Source organism: Melitaea cinxia, chromosome 16 (assembly GCF_905220565.1).
Source record: "Melitaea cinxia chromosome 16, ilMelCinx1.1, whole genome shotgun sequence".
In the NCBI taxonomy this organism is placed as follows: Eukaryota; Metazoa; Arthropoda; class Insecta; order Lepidoptera; family Nymphalidae; genus Melitaea; species Melitaea cinxia.
In genome coordinates, this window is record NC_059409.1 from 10,626,968 (window position 1) to 10,649,057 (window position 22,090).

General features: G+C 33.7%; 1 protein-coding gene and 2 long non-coding RNA genes across 3 annotated transcripts; 1 reads left to right on the forward strand and 2 right to left on the reverse strand.

Annotated features, from left to right (window-relative positions):
* Nucleotides 1–92: 92 nt before the first annotated feature.
* On the forward strand, nt 93–22,035 carry LOC123660873 (GILT-like protein 1). Its single transcript, XM_045595899.1, has 5 exons — nt 93–277; nt 3,345–3,476; nt 18,345–18,518; nt 21,060–21,200; nt 21,876–22,035. Exons 1-5 carry the CDS (start codon nt 197–199, stop codon nt 22,023–22,025), a joined length of 678 nt encoding a protein of 225 aa, XP_045451855.1. The 5' UTR covers nt 93–196; the 3' UTR covers nt 22,026–22,035.
* LOC123660875 lies at nt 5,474–6,090 on the reverse strand. The gene is made up of 2 exons (XR_006744265.1): nt 5,850–6,090; nt 5,474–5,803 (listed from the first exon to the last, which is right to left on the reverse strand). It is a non-coding gene; the product is annotated as an uncharacterized LOC123660875 (long non-coding RNA).
* On the reverse strand, nt 9,033–9,986 carry LOC123660874. The gene is made up of 3 exons (XR_006744264.1): nt 9,903–9,986; nt 9,474–9,598; nt 9,033–9,328 (listed from the first exon to the last, which is right to left on the reverse strand). It is a non-coding gene; the product is annotated as an uncharacterized LOC123660874 (long non-coding RNA).
* Nucleotides 22,036–22,090: the final 55 nt, after the last annotated feature.

Consider the following 22,090-nt stretch of genomic DNA (forward strand, 5'->3'; position numbering starts at 1 on the left):
ATCATTTATTACAGGCATAATTTACTTTTACCTTAATTCTAACACCGTGTATGTAATCAGACGGAGCAGCCAGCTGCGCCCGCTTAACAACTAGCATAGTTATTGAACCATGCACACGTGTTTACACAAATGAAAATAAATACATTTATGTACGAATTTTAACACGTTCAGTCATTTTGTAGTGAGTGATTATTTTATGTGTGAAATGGTGCCTTTAAAATTTCAGTTTTTACAGCTATTAATTATGTTTCACTTTAGTTACGGTGCTCCACGAAAGGTAAGCTGTATATTATAGTTTATCATGTCGTAATAATATATTTTAACAATTATCGTTCATTCATAAATTATTCATTCCTCAGTCATAATATATTCATAAATTATTATTAAATGTCTCCTGTTTATTTGAACAAACAAATTAAGTTTTACTCCATATTATATTATACTACTTAAGGATTTAAGAACAATCAAATTGTTCATTATAACTGGAAGGTTCCTTTAGATAAAAAAAAAAATAATAATAATTTTTATTGTAGTAATAGACCTTTAAAAAAAATAGCTATACATAAGACTAGCCACCATAATAATGCTCATAAAGAAGAAAAAAATTATATTGTTAAGTATATTCAAAGTATGAACCAATATGAGGAGTATTGACAATCATTACCGGCACGGCTAATGCTCCTAATTCCCGTGTCGGAGCCACTAGAGTGAAAATGAGTGATCGCAATTATTCAAATTATCCGTGAAGGTTTTTCGTTTAACCATAGCAAATTTGATATGACAGTGAAATCGTTAACAATTCGTAGTCTGTATTGTCTCTATTATACAAATGCTGATGTTAGAATGTTTTGAAACTTGCAGTTAAGACTCTATTATTTTATTCTGACTGAATCAGATTTTTTTCTGACAGAATCAGATTTCTTCCGAGATTATGAAAAAAGGTTGTCATAACATTCAACAAATTATTGTTTTTCTCATTACTTTTTCATATTGTCTCTAGATTATTTTAACCTGTTTAAAGTAAGCTCAGTATAATGTTTATCTTACTTAACATAATATTTTTTTTTTCAGTTGATTGTGAGATATGCTGCGCTACAGTTTTATGGCAGATATTTCAATAATAGGCATTAAGCGACTCACAACCAATTTTCGTACTCAGTTTCAACTGTTTTCATATATATGTTTCTGGTTTACAACTTAATGGTAAAGGTCAATACTCTTGGTAGGGTAATAATTATCAGCTATCCCGCAGTAAGTCAGTTTTGCGTCCTAGGCTGGGTTTGGCTCTTCTCTAAAAAGAAGCTTTTATCAAACACTGGGTCATTTACAGACTGTTTTATTTAACTTATTGTTTATTATCATATCTTTTGTTATTCTGCCTATTTTTCGGTGTTAAGCAAGATAAACATATACATATATAACTAAATTGCAACAAAATGTCTTTTAAAATTCAATGTCAAAGCATGTCTTATAATCTCGCAGGCGAGGTCGATGTATATGTATGATATGGTAAGTGGGGCAGTAAAAGTTGTCCTGGCTCGATCGCTAGCAACAATAACAGTCGGTCACATGTTCATATTAGTAATAAAAACATACTAATAATTACAATCTAGTGAAGTCTGACAACCGTTCAAAAGTATTATTGCGTGTAATCACCCAAACACCAGTGACAGAGGGTCCACATGGTGGATTGATTCTTCTCTTTTATAAAGAAAGAGTTCTTTGTATAGCGGTGAGTGTTATAGGCTGATTCATTTCAATTTAGTTCCGTAGTTTAAAAGCTTTTTTTTCGAATGAGCTAATCTTTACACTTTAATTGAATAAGATTGTCAAAGTAGAGATAGTGTACTGTAACTATGTGACTAATTTTTTTTATTTACTATATCGTATAATATGTAAAGATCATAACATTTAGATTATTTTGCTTTTATTTTAAGGAGTAGGTTGACTAGATAAACCGAGTAGGATGAAGTAGCATTTCATTACGGTATTTACCTGCATCAGATCGATTGAGGACTGTGTCGCTTAGGGGCCCCAGCGCTGCGCCCTGGTGGCCGTAATAGGCGAAGATCTTTCGCTGCCGAGCGTGGAACGCAGCATGCTCGGTAGGAAGAGGTGCTGGTCGGCTGTAACCTCCTTCTGCGAGGAGGTCATGGCGTTAAAGGAGGCTGCGGAGCCACAGCGCAAGGCTGACGCTCACGCCAACCGCACCGCAGGAGGCGACCAGGGGGAAGGAGACACCACTATGCACTCCTTCACCCTTCGCAATAAAGTGGAAGAAGGGCACCACTATTCCTCCTACTCGCCATCGGGGTGATAGAGCGCTCATAGTGTCCGTGGGCGCTCTATGGCAGAAGGCGGCCCGCACATGGCGGGCCAATCGTCGGGGCGTCGCGGTAGCATGCGAAAGCGATCCCGTGGTGCCCCGCCATGACGATGAGGGCACCGCTGGGTTTTAGTGGGTAGTCTGGGTTGGCAAGGAAAAGCGTTTTCCCGCGAAAAAAAGGATTATAAATTTAAAGTAACGATACTTTAAATTTTTAAATAGATCTGTAAACAGTTAGAACAGTTTGTAATCTTGCTATAATTGAAACTGAGTATACTATGTATACACACACACACACACACACACATATATATATATATATATATATATATATATATATATACATTATTTTTCATTCCATCCTGCTGTTTTACTATCCTTAAAAAACAAACAACATGTCATTTCCAGATCTAAGGAACACGATCTTTGCCTTCTATTATCTTAGCTCTATCAATATACTACGCTTTTGCGATCTTGGTACAGTAGATGTTTCGATACACTTTTTTTTTTATAAAACTAGTTCGGCAAACAAGCGTACTGCTGACCTAATGATAAGCGATTACCGTAGCTTATGACTAACTAAGCTACAGTAATCGCAACACCACAATTATTGCACACGCGTTGCCGACCCTATGCCCAATTCCCTCCAGGATCTCTGGTCACCTTACTCACCGACAGGAGTACAACACTGCTTGAAAGAAGTATTATTTAGCTGCGATCTTTTGTAAGGTCGAGGTACTACCCCAGTCGGGCTGCTCGATATTATGACCAGGAAATATCCTGCTGTGCCCAACCATAGATAGTTAAATTTAAGTCTTACATAATGTCGCAAAGTTATCCTCGACTAGCGATTACGACATGTATTTTTAAAACAACAACTCTCAGTAACGTCGAGTAGTGCCGCAAGAGTCCAGGACTTTCGATTAAGATTGACACGTTCCATGCATTAAACAATCTTGACGTAAAATAAAACTACTTCCCTATTATTCAATCTAAAAATTGTTTCTATACTTTTCAGCTTCTGTTATCAGTCTACTATGAGAGTAACTGCCCAGATAGCAAATCTTTTATACTGAACCAGTTACAACCAGCCTACTATCTGCTGCATGAATATGTGAAGCTAAAGTTTATACCATTTGGGAAATCACGGGTAATAGAAATATATAATGAAATTTGTTGAACCTTTGAGTTTTCTGGCCTCTTTTCCTTAATATCGTGCGATCAAAGACATAAAATACTGCCAAAGTATCTATGAATAAAGTAGCGCAGTAAGCTTTGTTTAAGATAACAGTGTGATTTGTTCTCCCTATCGTATCCTATGTCACTATATTACTCATACCTAATGAAACAAATTGCAATTTAAGAAAAAATATTTGTGTCATAGTAAGTACAATGAATGTAGCTGCTTGTAAAAATCTTTTGATTTTACGTATTTTAATCTCTTGCAAGCATAAGATTGTTTTCATAACAAATTTAACAGTCTATTAATTTTTTAAATGTTATTATTGATTGACTATTTTCTAATTTTTTACCACTTGATAAACTTAGATCTCTAAATCCCTAAATCAATAGTTTGATATATTATTATGATACTAAATGTTTGGAATTTGATCACAAAAATACATGTTATAAATCCTTAAAATTAAGTGGTTGAATATTTATCTATTATTTACTCTTATTAAAACAATTTTACTTCAACGCGATAAAATTAAGAGGAAAGGGTACCGGGTCTTTCTCCATACAAACGTAGTCGACTGTTTTCTCCCTGGATAATGACACTAGATCAAATATTTTTGTGACATAGAACTCTTTGCTGCCATGACCATGCCCCTGTGTTTTGATTTTTTTCATATTCTTATTATCATAGGAATTAGGAGACTTCAAAAACTCGAAATATTGCATAATTTTTTGTACATTTTCAGACACTCATTAAAAAATATATATGCATATTTTCAAAAAAATGAAAACATAGGGGCATAGCCGAAGTTTTCTTTTATTTTCTAAAAAAAATTTTTAAAAAATGGCCATGTTCTGAGGAGAAAACAGTCGACTACGAAACACTGTTTTGGTCAAAAATTATATACCTAAAACGGTCTGAGCTGCAATTGTCCCTTTCTTGCTTTTTGGGGGATAGGTCTGGGGGAGGGAAGGGTCAAAGCAATACGTATATACGCCAGCGAAGTGATGACTCATAGTCGACAATTATATCGATACACTAGTGATGTTATTTTTAGTCGATATTTTCTAAAATTCGTATTAACAAAATTAAATAATTTCTCTTTTCATAACTACAATAAAACCGTATTTGTATATGCGGTTTTTATTGTAACACTGTGCAAACCTGGGCTAACGAAGGGTTTCGCTAACAAATAACAATGATAATTATGGTAAATAACTGTGTTGTTTGTTTTTGGTATCAAAAGGGTTCAATACAAGGATTTCAAAAAAGTATATTATGATTATTATTACCGTAATACTAATAGCTTAGTTGTTTTCTTGACATTACTGAGGAGCAGATTATTAAATTTGGTCGAATCTATGTACCTATGCGATTCGTATTTGGACTTCGCAAATAGAATCATATTTCTGAATTGCGTAAAAAACTCAAGTGGCCCCACTAGCGTAGCATTCCTTGGAACCCCGGGAACCTTGGGACCCTGTATCAAAATTAGTGGGGGGGCAGGCAAATGATGGGTAAAGATTTCTCACAAAAAATGCTTGCATTGAATTAAAATAAATGTTTATTGATTATAAGTTATAACTTCCTCCTAGAATAGACAATAGTGAGTGTAGTCTGCTGTAGCTGTTCCTGTTCCATCGAAATCCTTAGGTAATTTTTTATCAGTTTTAGTTTTGAAAAACATCAAGTTAATACCTCCGGAAAATTGGATGCAAGGCTATTGAATTTTATCAGTAATAATTCCATGAGTTCTTTAATGGAATGAATATGTTTTGAATTTCGGATTTTAAGCTAATTTAAAGAGCTTGTAGTTCCAAGCTGGAGAGTTATTAGCCTTGACCTGCAGCAATAGATGCGGGGGATCGTTCGCTTCAGCCTGTGAGGCCAATACTATTAGTGAATTCCTATGAATCTTCCGCATCTATGTGGGATTGAGGATGTCGGATTACCAGCAATGAAACGAAATATCACCTTAACACGTTTATTTTAATAAAATTATACCTAATTCACCGTGCACTCGCTCGCTCGTTAACCGTCCCTCTTCTATTCAAATCTATAATGGCCGAACACACTATATCCCTTTCACTCATTCTTCCTTTCATTCACACTTCACAGATTAACTATTTAAATCATTCACATTCAATAATCATTCCACATTCGGCCCTTCCTGACAACATGGCTGTCCTCAGTCATCCAAAGTAATAAAAAAAAAAAAATCTTACAGTTCAAGTAAACAATAATAATAAAAAATATTACAGACACTCTTAAGACACATCTTTAAACATTATATACTAAACCTTTTAAACATTATATACTAAACTTTTTAAACATTATATACTAAACTTTTTAAACAATAAATAAAAGGAATACAGAACTACAACTTGCAAGAAAAACTTAATCAATACTTTATTACCTGACAACATAAATAGCATCTTAAATTGAAAAAAACAAAAACATTATGAAATAAGTAAAATCTTACATTACATACTTAATTATTATAAAGTAGGAAACCCTTTTATAACTTTATACACTCTTTTATAACATCTTAATTTATACACTCTTCATACATCCTATAAAATCTTTGAAAATAATAGGGTAAACCGTATAGCTATTGCCCACTTAAGGACTTCTAATGCATTGGCATCAAAAAAATAAAAAAGTATTATAACAATTAACCATTTATTACTTTTTTCTTGTTACCTGATAAATTCTCCAATAGAATATTAACAGTTTTTAGTTAAAACTTACATAACATAGAAAATAATGAAATAAACTTAAAATCTTCTAAAATGTACAGTAATTGCCCCTTCCCTATACTAATTGCCCACATCACAGCATAGTAATTGCCCAGAAACTCAAAATGATAAAATAAACTTTAAACGTAAATAAATAATCAAAATAAAATATTAAACTTATAGATCTAATAGGATAATCTTCAATCTTTCAAAATGAATTGTGTTTGGCTCTAATAACTCTATCAAATAATTCTTTAGCTGATGTTTATGAATCAGAATCGCCAGAGACATAGTCATCTACTTTAAAACAAAGATGGCATAAAAATAAATGTGAATCGGAGCTGTCGGGTATATTTTCTTTATGTTTTGGTGGAATGCAACGCACATGAAAGATCTTTGAACAAGAACTGCCAAGTCAATTCATTTTTTATCACATTAAAATGACAAACTCCACAAGTAGGCTTTGGTACAATGTTACTAAGTTTTATTACAATATTATTTAAAACAGTGATCTTTTTTGATGCTGAGATTCCTCGTTTTTCCTTATTTACTATATTTATTTCTTTTTTTAACTTTTTGGTATCAGTTTGTGGCTACCTACCACATCGAACTATTATTACTTAAGTAGTAATAGTAATTCAATGAGACTACAAGACAACTTACCTGATACCAATACCTTTACCATTTAACCTTACCGATACCTTTAACCATTTAACCTTACCGATACCTTTACCTTAAAAATACCTTCACCATTCATAACCTCAAACCATTACCTTACCAAGATACATTGACGTGTTCGTGAAACAGAAAGCAAATAGCTCTGAAAAGAGCCGTTTTAATGTTCGTGAAACAAAACAGCTCTTTTCAGAGCTATGTGCTTTCTGTTTCACGTACACGTCAATGTATCTTGGTAAGGTAATGGTTTGAGGTTATGAATGGTGAAGGTATTTTTAAGGTAAAGGTATCGGTAAGGTTAAATGGTTAAAGGTATCGGTAAGGTTAAATGGTAAAGGTATTGGTATCAGGTAAGTTGTCTTGTAGTCTCATTGAATTACTATTACTACTTAAGTAATAATAGTTCGATGTGGTAGGTAGCCACAAGTTCAAATTGTGGCTCAGAATGATCAATCAGTTGTTGGCTATTATTCCCTAAAGTTGTATCTATTTCCTTAGAACTAATAGTCTCAATATTAGAATTCAGAGTAAAATTTTTATTTTTTGTATTTTCCTCTGATTTTTTTTATCAATATTCTTAGTATATTTATTTTCATTTTCAGTCTTTTTATTTTCTTTGATCAACTTCTTCTCTTCTTTTAATTTTAACAGATTTTCTTTTTCTTTTTGTTTTCTATGTAATGCTGCTTTAATATTTTGGGATCTAATGGCATAAGGCTGTCGTTCAGTTTGCCCTTTTCCTTTCTTTATTGGCGTTTCTGGCTAAGCTAAACTTGCTTTTGTCACTCCTTCTGATGTTCTGACTGTCAGCTTCGGATGTCTTTTTAAAAATGCCTTCCTCCAACCATCACCTGGCCTATTATTTAAAAATGAATTACGACGCAAGTTTTCCACCAGGAACTTTTGCACGGTATCTAAAATGTCTTCTTTATTTCGGGAAATCCTCTTCTTGCCGAAATTATTATCCAATCGTCTAAACGATTTTCTTCAGTTATAGTTAATATAGGTGATGGCCCTAAGCTAGTTTTATGTATGTATGATTTTTAATGTGGTATCGGAGACTAAACCTAGGAAGGTTTGTCTTGTAGATAAATTGTTGGAAATATCTTGTACAGCTTCGAGGGCTTTCTGAAAATTCTCTTAGCTATATTTAACTTTTGGTCTCTTTGGCATACTGTAAATGTAATAATAATAACCATTTAGATAATCATGCATAGCAATTGTGAAACGAGTTTAAGCAATGATCAAGTTAGACACTACTTCATGTGATGACAAGACACTTTGGTAAAAGAAATGCCCATAACAATAATTGCCCTGGGCAATAACTATAGTCATTATGATATGGCAATAACTAAAATCATGGTGGGCAATCACTAAAAATATGCAGATTTACATGCAGTGATTGCCCACCGTTAAAATAACCGTTAAGAATTAAATATTACCAGGTATAACTAATTTAAAACTGAGAAAATACATATAAGTTCATGATAACTATACGCCAATAGTTTAATATCAAATAAAATGCAAAAAAATGAGCCTTTAAGCAAGTTATTCCTTATGAAAACTGTTAAACTACTAACCTTTTTGAATAACACGTTCACCCGTCTCGATAAAATCCGTCATTACTGTTTTTTTTCTTTCAGTGTTGCCAGCAGTCAATTTCAAAAATACTATACACTAATCACAGAGCCACCTAGTAAATTCTAATCGAACTAGAATGATTCAAAGATAGCACATGAGAATATTTTTCTTAAAGTGGGCGATCACTGTCAGTGGGCAATCACTCTCTGGTTTACCCTATAAATCAAATCAAAAAGTTACAAAAAAAAAAAAACTAATTGCTTAATCATAAATCAGGCCATGGCTTCATGAAGTCACATGAAGTGGAGGTTCTACTAGGACCTACGACATTAGAGTCTACTTTTTCAACATCATACCTATCATTGTTTTTTACATTAGTTACAATATATGGACCTAAACATTTTGGTTTCCATTTCATACAACTTCCATATTGAGTGCGTTTGATAGCAACCTTATCACCAACATTGTATTTAAAACTTTCTTTCCTATTTTTGTTAAAATTTTTAATATTTTCTTCTTGTGTTTTTAATATTTGTTCCTTTGCTCGTATTCTCAATTCTTCTCTTTGCTGTGTAAAATTATCTATATCTGCTTGCTTAATTAAATCGTAAATCTCTAAATCTTGTTTATTTTTCATTTTTACCCCTATTAAAAGTTCAAATGGTGTAGAACTTACACTTCTTTGGTATGTACTATTAAGTGCTCTTTGTACCGAGCTAACATGTCGATACCACAGGGCAGGTGATTCTATGCACATCTTGGTAAGTATCGCTGTAATAATGTGATGTATTCTTTCAACTTGTCTCATTAAACTTCCACACCGTTGTTCCACTGTAAAATCAAATTCCTGTAAAAACATTGCCCACCGTGCTACTTTAGGTTTTAAATCTCTTTTCTTAATTGTCATTGTAAATGCTTTGCAATCTGTTACTATTTTAAATTTAACTCCAAATAAATAACATCTAAATTTTTTTACCCCTTCAACAACTGCCATAGCTTCTAATTCATAACTTGAATATTTTTCTTCCTGTGGACTATTTTTACGGCTCATGTAATAAATAGGGTGTAGTTCATTATTTTCATCACGTTGCATGAGTATCGCTGCAATAGCAAAACATGATGCATCTGTATGTAATTCAGTCTGTAACTTTGGATTAAAAATCTTTAAAACTGGGCTACTAGTTAACTTTTCCTTTAATGTATAAAATGCTTGTCTTTCTTTTTGATAAAAACTAAACTTTACGTCTTTTTTCAAAAGGTTTGTTAAAGGACTTGCTATCTCTGCAAAATTTTGAATATATTTTCTAAAGTACGAGGCTAGGCCAACAAAACTTTGTACTTGTTTAGTTGAGCTTGGTTCTGGGAACTTTGTTATGGCTTCTATTTTATCAACAGAGGGACTCACCTTACCATTACAAATCTCATGTCCTAAGAATGTAATACTTTTTGTTATCAAATTGGCTTTCTTCCAGTTTATTATTAATCCATATTGTGACGCTACTTTTAATCTTATTAAAGCTTCTATTTCATCTTTTGCTGGAATTAAAATATCATCCATGTATATTAACACCCAACCCCTTAACATCAGGTCACGAAAAATAATAGTTATAAATCTCATAAAGTAATTCGGACATATGCTCATACCAAATGGAGCTCTAAGAAATTCAAATTGTCCAAGGTGACAAACAAAACTTGTGTATTTAACAGACTCTTCTGATATTTTTAAATGAAAGAATCCGTCTTTAAGATCCAAGGTACTGAATATCTGTGCATAATATAATTTATCTATGTAGTCTTCAATTAAGGGAATAGGAAATTCATCTTTAATTATTTTCTGATTTAATCTGCGGTAATCAATGCATATTCTAAGTGATAAGTCTTTCTTTCTTACAAGAACTAAGAGACTTGAATAATCAGAATAACTTACTTGAATAATTCCTCTGTCTAACCATTCTTTTATCTGCTTTTCTACCTCACCTTGCTCTGTTAGTGATATACGACGTGGACTTGACCTTATGGGGATGTCATCTTTTAATATAATTTTCATTTGAATAGGCGCTTCTTTGATTTGTTGAGGTTGGTAATTGGTTACTAAACTTTGCACTTCATTTTTTACACGTTCATCTAGAATATGATTAATGTCAGGGAAATCACACAACTCATCATAACTACTCATCATACAACTCATAAAATTATCATCTGTTGGGGCAAACCACACTTCACAATCTTTCATACATGTTAATACATTACGCAAAAAAGTGTTACCTAGAATAACTTTCCAAGGAATTCAATCTTTAGGAACAATGTAAAAATTAACATTTTTATATTTATAATTATCTATCACTATATCTAAGGTAGTCGCACCACGGGAATAAACTTTAGCATAACCTATACCAGTTAAAGCAATGTTCATATTTTGATTTATGGGAGCACTCAGTTCGTTGAAAAAATCATTAGATATTAAGCACACGTCACAACCGGAATCTATCAATGCACTTGTCGTTTTATCGCACAAACTTACAGTTTTTAAAGGCTTTTCTCGATGTGATTTATTACTTAAAATTTCGCTTACGTTTTCGTCATTTACAATGCCAATGTTGCATTCCTGTTCGTCTTCCATCTCTTTCGTTAAATTATAACAAGCGTTATTCGTCGTGTGAGTGGCCAATGCTTGTATAATACTTGCCTAAGCGCGGGATCTCCGACGATATCCGAACGCTTCCGAAACGATGACGCTATGTCTTTCTTCGTTGTATAAGTGGCTGGTTTTTGTACTTGCCTAAGCGCGGGATCTCCGACGATATCCGAGCGCTTCCGAAACGATGACGCCGCACAATTTGATGAAATATGGCCGTACTCATTACAATTGAAACATTTTTTACCTTGAGTTCTGTTTGGACATTCTTCTGAAATATGATTTTTCTCCCCACAGCTATAACAATGTACACTACGACGATTTTTATGTGCCTTATGCGAATCAATTATTAAGTTATTTTGAAATGTTGCTTTTTTCTTATAAGTTTCATATATTTTAATTTTTTCTTTAAGTTCAGCGTACGTCGTTGCACCATAAAGCATAATTTTATTAATCTCTAAGTCTTGAATACCTTCAATGATATATTTAATAGCAATATAATCAGCCATTTTACCTCTTTTACCCATTTCTTTCATTGTGAATACATAATCTAAACAGCTTTCGTTACTTTTTTGTTTGCGGGTAGACATCATTTCATGTATCTTTTTTTGATCGATTATATCGGGAAATTCTTTGATAATAGCTGCTTGAAATTCAGACCATGACTTATGTGTTTTTTCAGCTCGTAACCACAGTGCCGCAGTACCAGCTAATGCACGTTTAGCCACAAGTAGTTTTTGAATTTCTGTCCAAGAAAATATTTCACCGTTATCTTCAATTTCTTGAAGCCACTTTGTTATCGGGTAGCAATCGTCTTGACCGGTAAATTTAGGTATAAGCTCCTCCGCCATGTGCAACATAGAATTGTGTTCTCGAGGCATCCTACTTTGCGTTGCCAAGTCCTGTCCATCGTATGGTTTCGACATCTTTAGAAACACTACAGGGCTTAACAAGTTCCACGTTTGCAAATAGTTCCTCGCCAACTACAACCAGATACTCGCCGCCGACCACGTTGCCGCTTAACGTCTTTAAATTATAAATTTTGCTTCTTCGTTTGCTGGTAATATCCTCCTTATCCTCCTTATCCCGGACGAGCCCCCAAAATGTGGGATTGAGGATGTCGGATTACCAGCAATGAAACGAAATATCACCTTAACACGTTTATTTTAATAAAATTATACCTAATTCACCGTGCACTCGCTCACTCGTTAACCGTCCCTCTTCTATTCAAATCTATAATGGCCGAACACACTATATCCCTTTCACTCATTCTTCCTTTCATTCACACTTCACAGATTAACTATTTAAATCATTCACATTCAATAATCATTCCACATCTATATGGGGGATTCACAGGCGCATAACCTGAAGAAGAGATTCAACGCTGCCTTCAGGTCTTACAGGTAGTAAATCGCTAGGGCAAAGTTCAAACACAGCAGAATTGGCGAGAGACTATTAGGCTTTCCAAATGGAACCCATGCCTTTTGTTTCTTACAAAAGCTGTCGAAGGTAACTTTCTTTAGTCTACACTTCCATCATTGCGCGAACCTGAAGGCTCTCTGGCATATTATGCGAAAAAGTAAGCGAAATTCTTTGCACTCTTTTTGCGTCGAATTAAACTCTTGATGATGAGGGAAAAGCACCACCGAGCATTCCACGGTGCGAACACGCGATGCGTAATGTGCACTATGAGCAGTGTCGTTTGTCGTGTTCTGCATTATTTCGATGTCAAGAAGTCTAGTGGTGCTAATTGTATCCACCAGTGGTTTGCAACCAATGTGCGAGCTTCGTGCGCAATGTTTCCGCGTACATTCAAAGTGTGGAATGACCTTGCTAAAATTTGGGGGTTTTAAAGCGTCTAGTGTCTACATCTTTTCTCTAAAGGCCATGGGCGACGGTAGCCGTTATAAATCAGATGGCTTCGTCTGCTTGTGTGCCCCATTCTTATATAAAAAAGATTAATTCATTGTTCATAATGATTAACTGAATCCCGAAATAAACGATACAGAATGTTATCAACAATTGGGCGCACGCTTGACTCGGATAAAAGGGGACTGCTTTTCAGACTTCAGTCATTTCTGAAGTTAAAACTCTATAGGTATGTATGACAGTTTTTTTATTCTTTTTTCCAGGAAGCACAAGATTAAGTGACATTGTGGATAGCATTTTACTAATTTTTGCTTACACACCTTAGGGGCCCTGTAAATAGGGGGCCCCGTATCATTGATACGGCTGATACGGCAGTAGTTACGCCCTGAGTGGCACCCAATTCCCTACTTCGGGAATACGTATATTCTCAACTTACTTTACTCTATTCTTTTTAATCCTGTTGTACCTGCTTATCTAAAACGACGATTTAAGTTTCTTAGTGATTCCAATGAACGCAGTTTTCGTTCTGAGGAAGGCTCTCACTCCTCTTTCGTTTATACTAAATCTTTCACTGTTCAAGCTTGTCGACTTAAGAATTCTATAGACGTGTAAAATCGGTTTCTATTTTTAACCCACTTCCAAAAAAGGAGGAAGCTCTCAATTTAACTGTATTTTTTATGTATGTTACTTCAGAACTTTTGACTGAGTGGACCGATTTCTACAAATTTTTTTTTAATCGAAAGGTGGTGTGTGTCATTTGGTCTCACTTGAGTTTATTTGAGATCTAATAACAACTTTTCGAGTAATATAAATAATACGTTTTTACTTGACTATTTTCGTCGACCTACGTTGTATTATACCGCATAACTTTTTACTAGGTGTACCGATTTTGATGATTTTTAATTTAATCGAAAGCTGATGTTTATCGTGTAGTCATATTTAAATTTCATCGAGATCTGATAAAAAAATTTTGAGTAATCTTTAATAACGCGTATTTATAGTTCGCGTCATGTAAAAAGAACGCTGAAAGAAACTGGAGGGGGTGCGTTTGCGCATGGGTATACTCGCGCACAAGTACTACTGTTTTATTTTTTAATTAGGCTTTTACTCGTGGCTTCGTATAATGGTTATTGGCAGGTACATTAAAAAATACTAGAAATACAAGTGCGAATAATTCGGACTAAATAAGTATAATAATTATCACTTTACAAAATCACAATTTTTTTTTAAACAAAAGCAATAACAAATTTTTTAGTTATTGAAATGTCGTATTCAAAAATAATTATTATCTGTACTCCCGATATTCGTATCTTAATAGTTTTTATGTGTTTAAAATGATAAATTGATAATTGTTTTTTAGTGAAATAAATAGTAAATGGAGAATTTTGTAATTTAAAACTTTTGTGCACGATAATATTTTGAGTCGACATCGAACTGTCAACCGCTGTTAACCAATAGCACACCGGCAAGCATGCGACACCTGATAAACACTCCCGTCCCCCTACCCGTACCACCAAATAGACCGATAAATCGCTTCTGCGCAGCTTCAAGGCCAGCGTTCTTTTTACATGACGCGAACTATACTTGACTATATTTTCGTCTACCTTTGTTGTATTACATGTCGATGTAATTGAAGTCGGCTTTTTTTCCTTTGCGTACAAGTCGAACTCGGTCCACCCAGTCAAAAGTTCTGAAGTAACATATATACAAAAAAGAAAAAGAAAAATACAGTTGAATTAAGAACCTCCTCCTTTTTTGGAAGTCGGTTAAAAATCAATCTGATACGTATTATTATTTTCTGTTGGTGTTCAATAAAGTGTATTGTTATGTTATGTCATGTTAATCAACCACTCTTTAAAAAAATTCAATCGATTACGTAATTTGCCTAACTAAAAAAACATAAATAAAATAATAATTGAAAAAGTCGCCTTCATGATTTTTGTAAGTGTACAGTACATAATGTTTGAAATTGGTGTAATTTATTTAGCTATCTTTGTGTAATTATTGAATTTTTATCTTGTTCCAGCTTTTTCAATTGACTTTCTAATAGTTGTTCTTCACGCAGGCGGCTTTTCTTGTTTTTTTTTTTTTTATTTATAATATTATTTTTAACCATTGTTATATCGCCGCAATTATATGTTAATTAATATACAGGGTGGGGATGACAATACGACAATAACTTTGACATCGTATATGTAATGATATTCCAAGCCCACATACAAAAAATCAATAAAATACATCCAGTAGTTTAGTCAAAAAATATGATTTTTCATTTTTTAAAATTACTACGTGTTGTATAACATTAATAAACGGTCACCCGCAGGTTAACGACCCTTTGAGCGCGATCGGTACAAACATAATATTAGGCGTACGCGTAATTTAAAAACGTGCAAAATTGTTATCTATTTTGGTAGGTCAGTGTTGTGTTAAGACATATTAAAAACATTTGTTAAATAGTTTTAATATTCAGTATGATTCTAATAATTTTCTTTTTATAATTTTTGTTTTTTAAAAATTTATTGTTTCTTTTAATGCTTGAATTTTAAATTCTGAAAATCTAAATTCTGAATCTAACATAGTTTTTGCAAGTAGGTAATATCACGGGGAGCAGACATGGCATATCAACAATATTTAATAAATTTAAGTATTTCATTGACTATATTTATTTCGAGATCAAAATATTCGCGAAACTTTTGCTCGAGCAGTTCAACAAATGCGATAAAGACAACAAATAACAATAACAACAATTATTAATAATAAAATACCACGTTATTACATTAAAATATTAAATCTTGCAACAGCTGAAAAAAACAATCAACGTGGCACGTGTGTTGCAATGACCCTGAGAACGTCTAACGGTGTAAAGGACAACTGGCTGTGCCAGGGCTGCTAGAAAAATTTGTCACACTCATACAAAATTTTCTGTGGTCATATTTTTTAACAAAAGAATTTGTTGGCTTAAAATTCGTATCATTTTCGTTTCTTCTTATTAATTGCTAGGCTAATAATGTGCCCTTAAGGGTATCATTGGATAAACTGTTTCTAAGTTTTGTTCTGATTAAATTAATTTCGCTGAATTCTTGTTCACATAACAGATTGCACTGTAATGGGGAAAACATAACAAATTTAAAGCAAATTGAGCCAGTGTTTTATAATTTTCAAATTGTTTTTTATTTCAAAATGTATTCTTTTTTCAAGTCGCAATTATTACCACAAGATAAATTATAAGTTTCATTAGAAAGCAAACAAATACAGCCTTTATATGATTTTTCAAAGAGTCCTCATTCATATAAAAGTGGTAGGTTCATTCAAGTAAGGGAAATTAACGAAATTCAAGCTTGCCGGTGAATGATGTTTCTTTAATCATGAAATGCTTCCAGGTAATAGGAATATAAAAATCGTACATTTTGCGTATGATTTTAGTCTAGCAATCGTACATGTGTAAAAATTAAAAAAAAAATCGTATCGATTAAAATCGTACATCTGTCAGCCCTGGTGCGTAGGCTAGCGTAAACAAAACATGTTATAACCTGTTTTTAGTTTTTCCCTGAGTTGCCGCGTACGCGACAAGCGGTCAGTGGTCTCTGTGCCGTTTATTTAGGTAGGTACTCATGTTTCTTGATGTCATACGCGTTGATTTGTCAATTTTCTACATATGCGCACGAGTTTTGTTCGTTTTAATTAATTATTGGATTATCTCGAAAGACTTGGAGTGCTTGTGCGATATTTTAACGCTTTATTTTTATAGTGACAAGAACATTAACGTAGAATAAATGCCTAGTTTAATAGTTATTGGGTGAATTGTGCGAAATTAGGCGCTAGTGTTAATAGTAAGAATAGTTTTTATTTTATTTAAAATGCCACGTTATAATTACACAGCTTCGGAGTACATGATTTTTGTTTACGGAGAATGCCACGGCAAGGCTAATTTAGCAATACAGAAGTACCGGGAGAGATATGGGAACACCCGTATTTGTCCAACCGATGGCCGCACTATTTCAAATGCTTTTCAGAGGATACGGGAAGATCAATGCTTAATCCCGCATTTTCTGTGAAGTTTTGTAACAAGCGACTTGTACTCAACAGACGTAAATACAGTTGATGAGTTAAAAAATAGAATTATTAGACCTTTTAATAAATTAAAAAATATGGCCACTAATGGCGACATCATGTCAAAATTAATGAATTAAATTATGAGAAGATAATTATTTTAGATAGAATTTAAAAATTGAATAACCTACTATGACCGACCAAACAAACCAACGTACCTAGTTCGTAGTAGTAGTTCGTTGTGTCACCGCGCGTCATAACAGGTCAGTGAACCTATAGTCACACATGTTGTAGTATAATTTTATTATATTTTTCTTATTTAGTTTGTTTGAAAAAATCATTTTTTTGATTTTGACGTTAGAACTTTTTTGATGGTTTTGAAATACTCCTATAAACTAGTATTACCCGTGTTATCAATTTTTGTCGTATTGTCATCCCCACTCTGTATATAACCTATACCCATGTATTAATAACTGCGACAAACATGAGACATTACAAATTATATAGGTACTAAGGCAAACATTTTATACTGTGTATGTACTATATTACATATATATACTATACTTACACTTATACTATGTACTACATGTATACACTATAATTATGTATGTATTTCATTACCCATTCTTACACACACCTCAACCATGTAATTACATACCTAATTCATAAATAAAGTACATAAGTATTTCGATAATTACCCACAAAAATATAGACATGTATCAAGTCACAAAGAGTATCCAATTCAAAATAATAGTTTACGAAATTCAATAATAGTATGCCGAGTCACAGCAATACGATGCAGAACAAATTCAATAAAACAAGCCAAATTCAGAAAAATAGCACTATGCGCTATATGTACTCGTAGTCAATCACAAACGAAAGATGCGAATACTAAAATATCGTCAACAATTAATAGCTGAATAGCCGGCGCACGCACACTAACAACACGACAGTCACACATAGAAAAAACGGGGCGGAGATGGCGCGGGGCGCGGTAGCGGCATGCAGCGCGACAGAAACATTTTATTCAAATACCTATTTTTGAAAAGTCTCTTCGGTACCCTTTCCTCTTAAGTATTAATATCCACGCCCTCACCATAATAAGAATAAGTAGAATAGTAGTCTCGCAAGAATAAGTAGTTTCAGCAATTTTTTCTTTCTATTTTTGTTGTGTAATTCATGTAAAAATTACTCTTGTTAGTCTTGTTAGCCATTATTTTTAATTTACTTATATATCTAATTCTTAAATACGTTAATAAATTATGTTTAACAGAAAACATTGATCAATTTCAGAGTATTAGCTATGGCGATGAGGGATTTGAATGTCAGCATGGATCTGCAGAATGTTTAGGCAATATGGTTCAAGACTGCGCTTTAGACCAATTAAAGAAGGAAAGTGATAAAAAGAAACTGGCCTATGTTGCATGTGAGATGCACTCTGAAGCTGGTTCTCAGGGACAATTTGACGTAAGTTAAAAAAAATCCTGTTCTGCTGTGATTATTATTAGCAGAATTATACATGGGCAAAGCTTGTATCATATTTTCAAACAAGCTTTTCATAATATTTTTATATCGAATATATAAAGTGGCTGAAAATCCAAGCTTTTTTAATAAACAAACATATATATATAATCTATAATACAAGGAATCACAATTTTAAGCTTAATACAAATTTGAATGAACAAACAACTTTATCTTCCTTTTATGGATTAAACGAACGAGTTTAACACAACCCGAAATTATTTTAAATCTACAATATGGATCGAAATACATTTTTGATTAATCCAATACCTATTAATTTAAACTACACTGAGGGTTCGAATTATTTCTGACACGTGGATGAAGGTTAACTTTGGTCACTTATCATAGCGGGTCTCCGTGACACGTGGCTCCGCAGAAACTCCCTGGATGATCGCCAGTCTCTGTAGTTCAGTTGTCCAAACTCCACGACACCATCTCCATCACGATGTCAGCCGGGGTTAAAAAAATTTTTGCTCAGCCAGAGGGAAGAATCCCGATGCTGATCCGTGCTCAAGCACAGCACGAGCCACAAGAAGGATCGAAAAGGTGGAGCAGTTCTTTATCGTAGATGTTGGGGGTCTTAGCAGCCAACCCACAAAATCCTGCCACGTGGTATCACCGACAACAACGGCACCACACGTGTCCGCCACGCCAAGGACCCTGGAAGGTCACACCAGGAAGTGAGCCCTTCCGTAGTCAACCCCTAACGTCTCTGGGTTGACACGGAAATGGCCCACAAAGACAAGCACATCCTAACATTTAACAATAATTTAATTTAATAAAACAATAAACTTTAGAGCAAATAAAATTAATCTAACACACACAATCTACTCACATATTCGCAATTAAAACAAAATTAAGTTAGTAATTAAAATTAAATAAAAGTGTTTAATATTACAACAACTCACCCAACAAAATCGCACCCTGAACCTGACCGAGGCTGAAGACAAAGGAAAAGGAAGGAGCCGCACAGCACCAGCGCCTAAATAGTGCTGGTCCTACTCTACACGGCGATCCCCACCAATGGTTGCTTACGCAGCCCTACGAACTCACACGAAATACGCTAATAGCGAAACGTCCAGCAATGAAGAATAGCAATTCGACGAAACGAAATAATTGTTAAGAGAATGAACGAAGAATAAAAATATACGTTACAATGTGTTGTATCATGTCGTGATAGCTTCTGATGTGTAGCATCAGAACCGATCCCGATTCGCGTCAGATAAGCGGGTTGCGGGGGGTGCTGAAACGGCGCCATCACGACACGTCAGATGAATATGAACAGTGTTGTGTTATGACGCATCAGCGTCGCTTGTTTATTTACGTAAATTTTAAAATAATAGTTTATTTGGCACTTAAAAATGGATGACTTAATTGAAATTGTACGACAATATAATGTTATTTATAATATAAAACGGAAGCAATATAATATATATTTGTCTGTTGATTGGATGAACCCAAAATCTCCTCCTCTTTTTTTCTTTTTTAAAAAGAGTCGCATGATTTAAGAATTGAATATCTTCTACAAAATCTGAATCAGAATCCAATGACTCATAGAAAAACATTTCAAACGATTGACCTTTTCTAGAGCTGCGGCTGTATTGATTCAAAATATCGTTGTGTTGAGTCAGAACATGACATAATAATGTAAACGCTAGCCATTACGTCATGACACGACACGACACGACACGACAGTCAAATATAAATCCACCTTTAATCAATTATAATAATAAGTTGACATTGATTTAAGTACTAAAACACAATATTTCCTTTCGTTTTCTTCAAATGAACACAGAACTAAATTTTTGTCATTGCCCTAAAAAGAACAATTACTATTGTTCTAAATTGGTTTTACCATCACACCGTTGTGTTACGACAGAAAGATTTAAATAAACAATTTTAAAGCTATGTAAAAGTTAGTTTATTTTACGGTTTTTGTCTAACATATTTTTATTTAATTACAAAATATTAATTTAATTACGAATTCTGTTGAAAATATTAAATATATATTTTTGAAGTAATAATTATGCAAATCATAGAAATTTGACTTTGATTTTATATACACATTTTATTTCGAAATAAATCTATCAAAGCACATATTAAATATCATAATAGTCTATACAGTCCACTGCTGGACATAGGCCTCCACAAGTTTACGCCAAAAATAACGTGAACTCATGTGTTTTGCCCATAGTCACCACGCTGGGCAGGCGGGTTGGTGACCGCAGGGCTGGCTTTGTCGTACCGAAGACGCTGCTGCTCGTCTTCGGCCTGTGTATTTCAAAGCCAGCAGTTGAATGGTTATCCCGCCACCGGTCGGCTTTTTAAGTTCCAAGGTGGTAGCGGAACTGTGTTATCCCTTAGTCGCCTCTTACGACACCCACGGGAAGAGAGGGGGTGGCTATATTCTTTAGTACCGTAGCCATACAGTACTAAAGAATATAGCCACCCCCATACATATTTCATAATTAATTATTAATTTTACAGTGTGTAGAGAAGTCAAGTCTATCATCTGAACAAGTGGAACAGTGTGTCACGTCAGGTCAAGGGACAATATTGCAACTCGAATCTGAATACTTTACTAGTTTATTAAATCTAACATTTGTTCCAACAGTCACGATTGATGGGGTAGGTACAAGTATAAGTCCCAAGTATCGAATTTCTATCTTATTGAAACATTAATCCTTTCATTTAAAATTATCAGTCACTATGCTAGGCTTTTTAATATTTAAATTTTTATATAAAAAGCGTGTATTATTTAATTAATTATTTTACATTTTATTGCTCATTTGAAATTACATGAGGGAAATAACAATATTCTAACTTAACAAAGTACAAGGGCGGCCTTAACACTAATAGTGATTTTATGTGTATATAATTATACATGTACCTATAGTTGGTCAAAGGCTCACTTAACTTCCTCACCGCTGAGCAAAAGGCTCTTTGCCTGTACCTAGCAATAATGGAATTAATATTACATATATGCGTAAAAAAGATAGACGACTTTATTGCAATATTTTTAATAATAAACAGTTTTGGTGTCCTATTGCTACACTCACATTCGAAAGTATTCTTTGTTTAGTCGTAAAGTACTTACGCACACTTATAATACATAATTATTTTATGTTTTATCCCACAGAAGTCTTAAAACCTTCTCTTATTCTAGTTTATTATGTAAATTAGGTATTAATTTGGGCCTTAACTCGTATCAAATTACCAAGTTATATTACAATCCGTTCAGTTCCACCATCCATCCTTCCAAATTATGACAATTATTTTTATACCGATTATATATATTTTCAGGAATTCAACCAGGAGATACAGGACTACGCCCAAGTAGATCTGATTGGCACCCTTTGCTCAATACTGACAGACTCTCAACCATGCGCGCAGTACTACAACTATTTAGCCTTGAACAACCTTTTAAATACACAAACTCGAAATATACATTAAGATAAAAATACTAAATTATTTCTTTACCGAAAAGATAATATTAAATGAATTCTTCTTCAGTTCAT

What these genes read in the sequence shown, in the direction of transcription:
- LOC123660873 (XM_045595899.1), top strand. Translation starts at nt 197, where the DNA reads ATGTGTGAAATGGTGCCTTTAAAATTTCAGTTTTTACAGCTATTAATT. An exon ending in GTTACGGTGCTCCACGAAAG is followed by an intron (nt 278 to 3,344) that starts GTAAGCTGTATA and finishes TATACTTTTCAG; the next exon opens with CTTCTGTTATCAGTCTACTA. An exon ending in GTTCTCAGGGACAATTTGAC is followed by an intron (nt 18,519 to 21,059) that starts GTAAGTTAAAAA and finishes TTAATTTTACAG; the next exon opens with TGTGTAGAGAAGTCAAGTCT.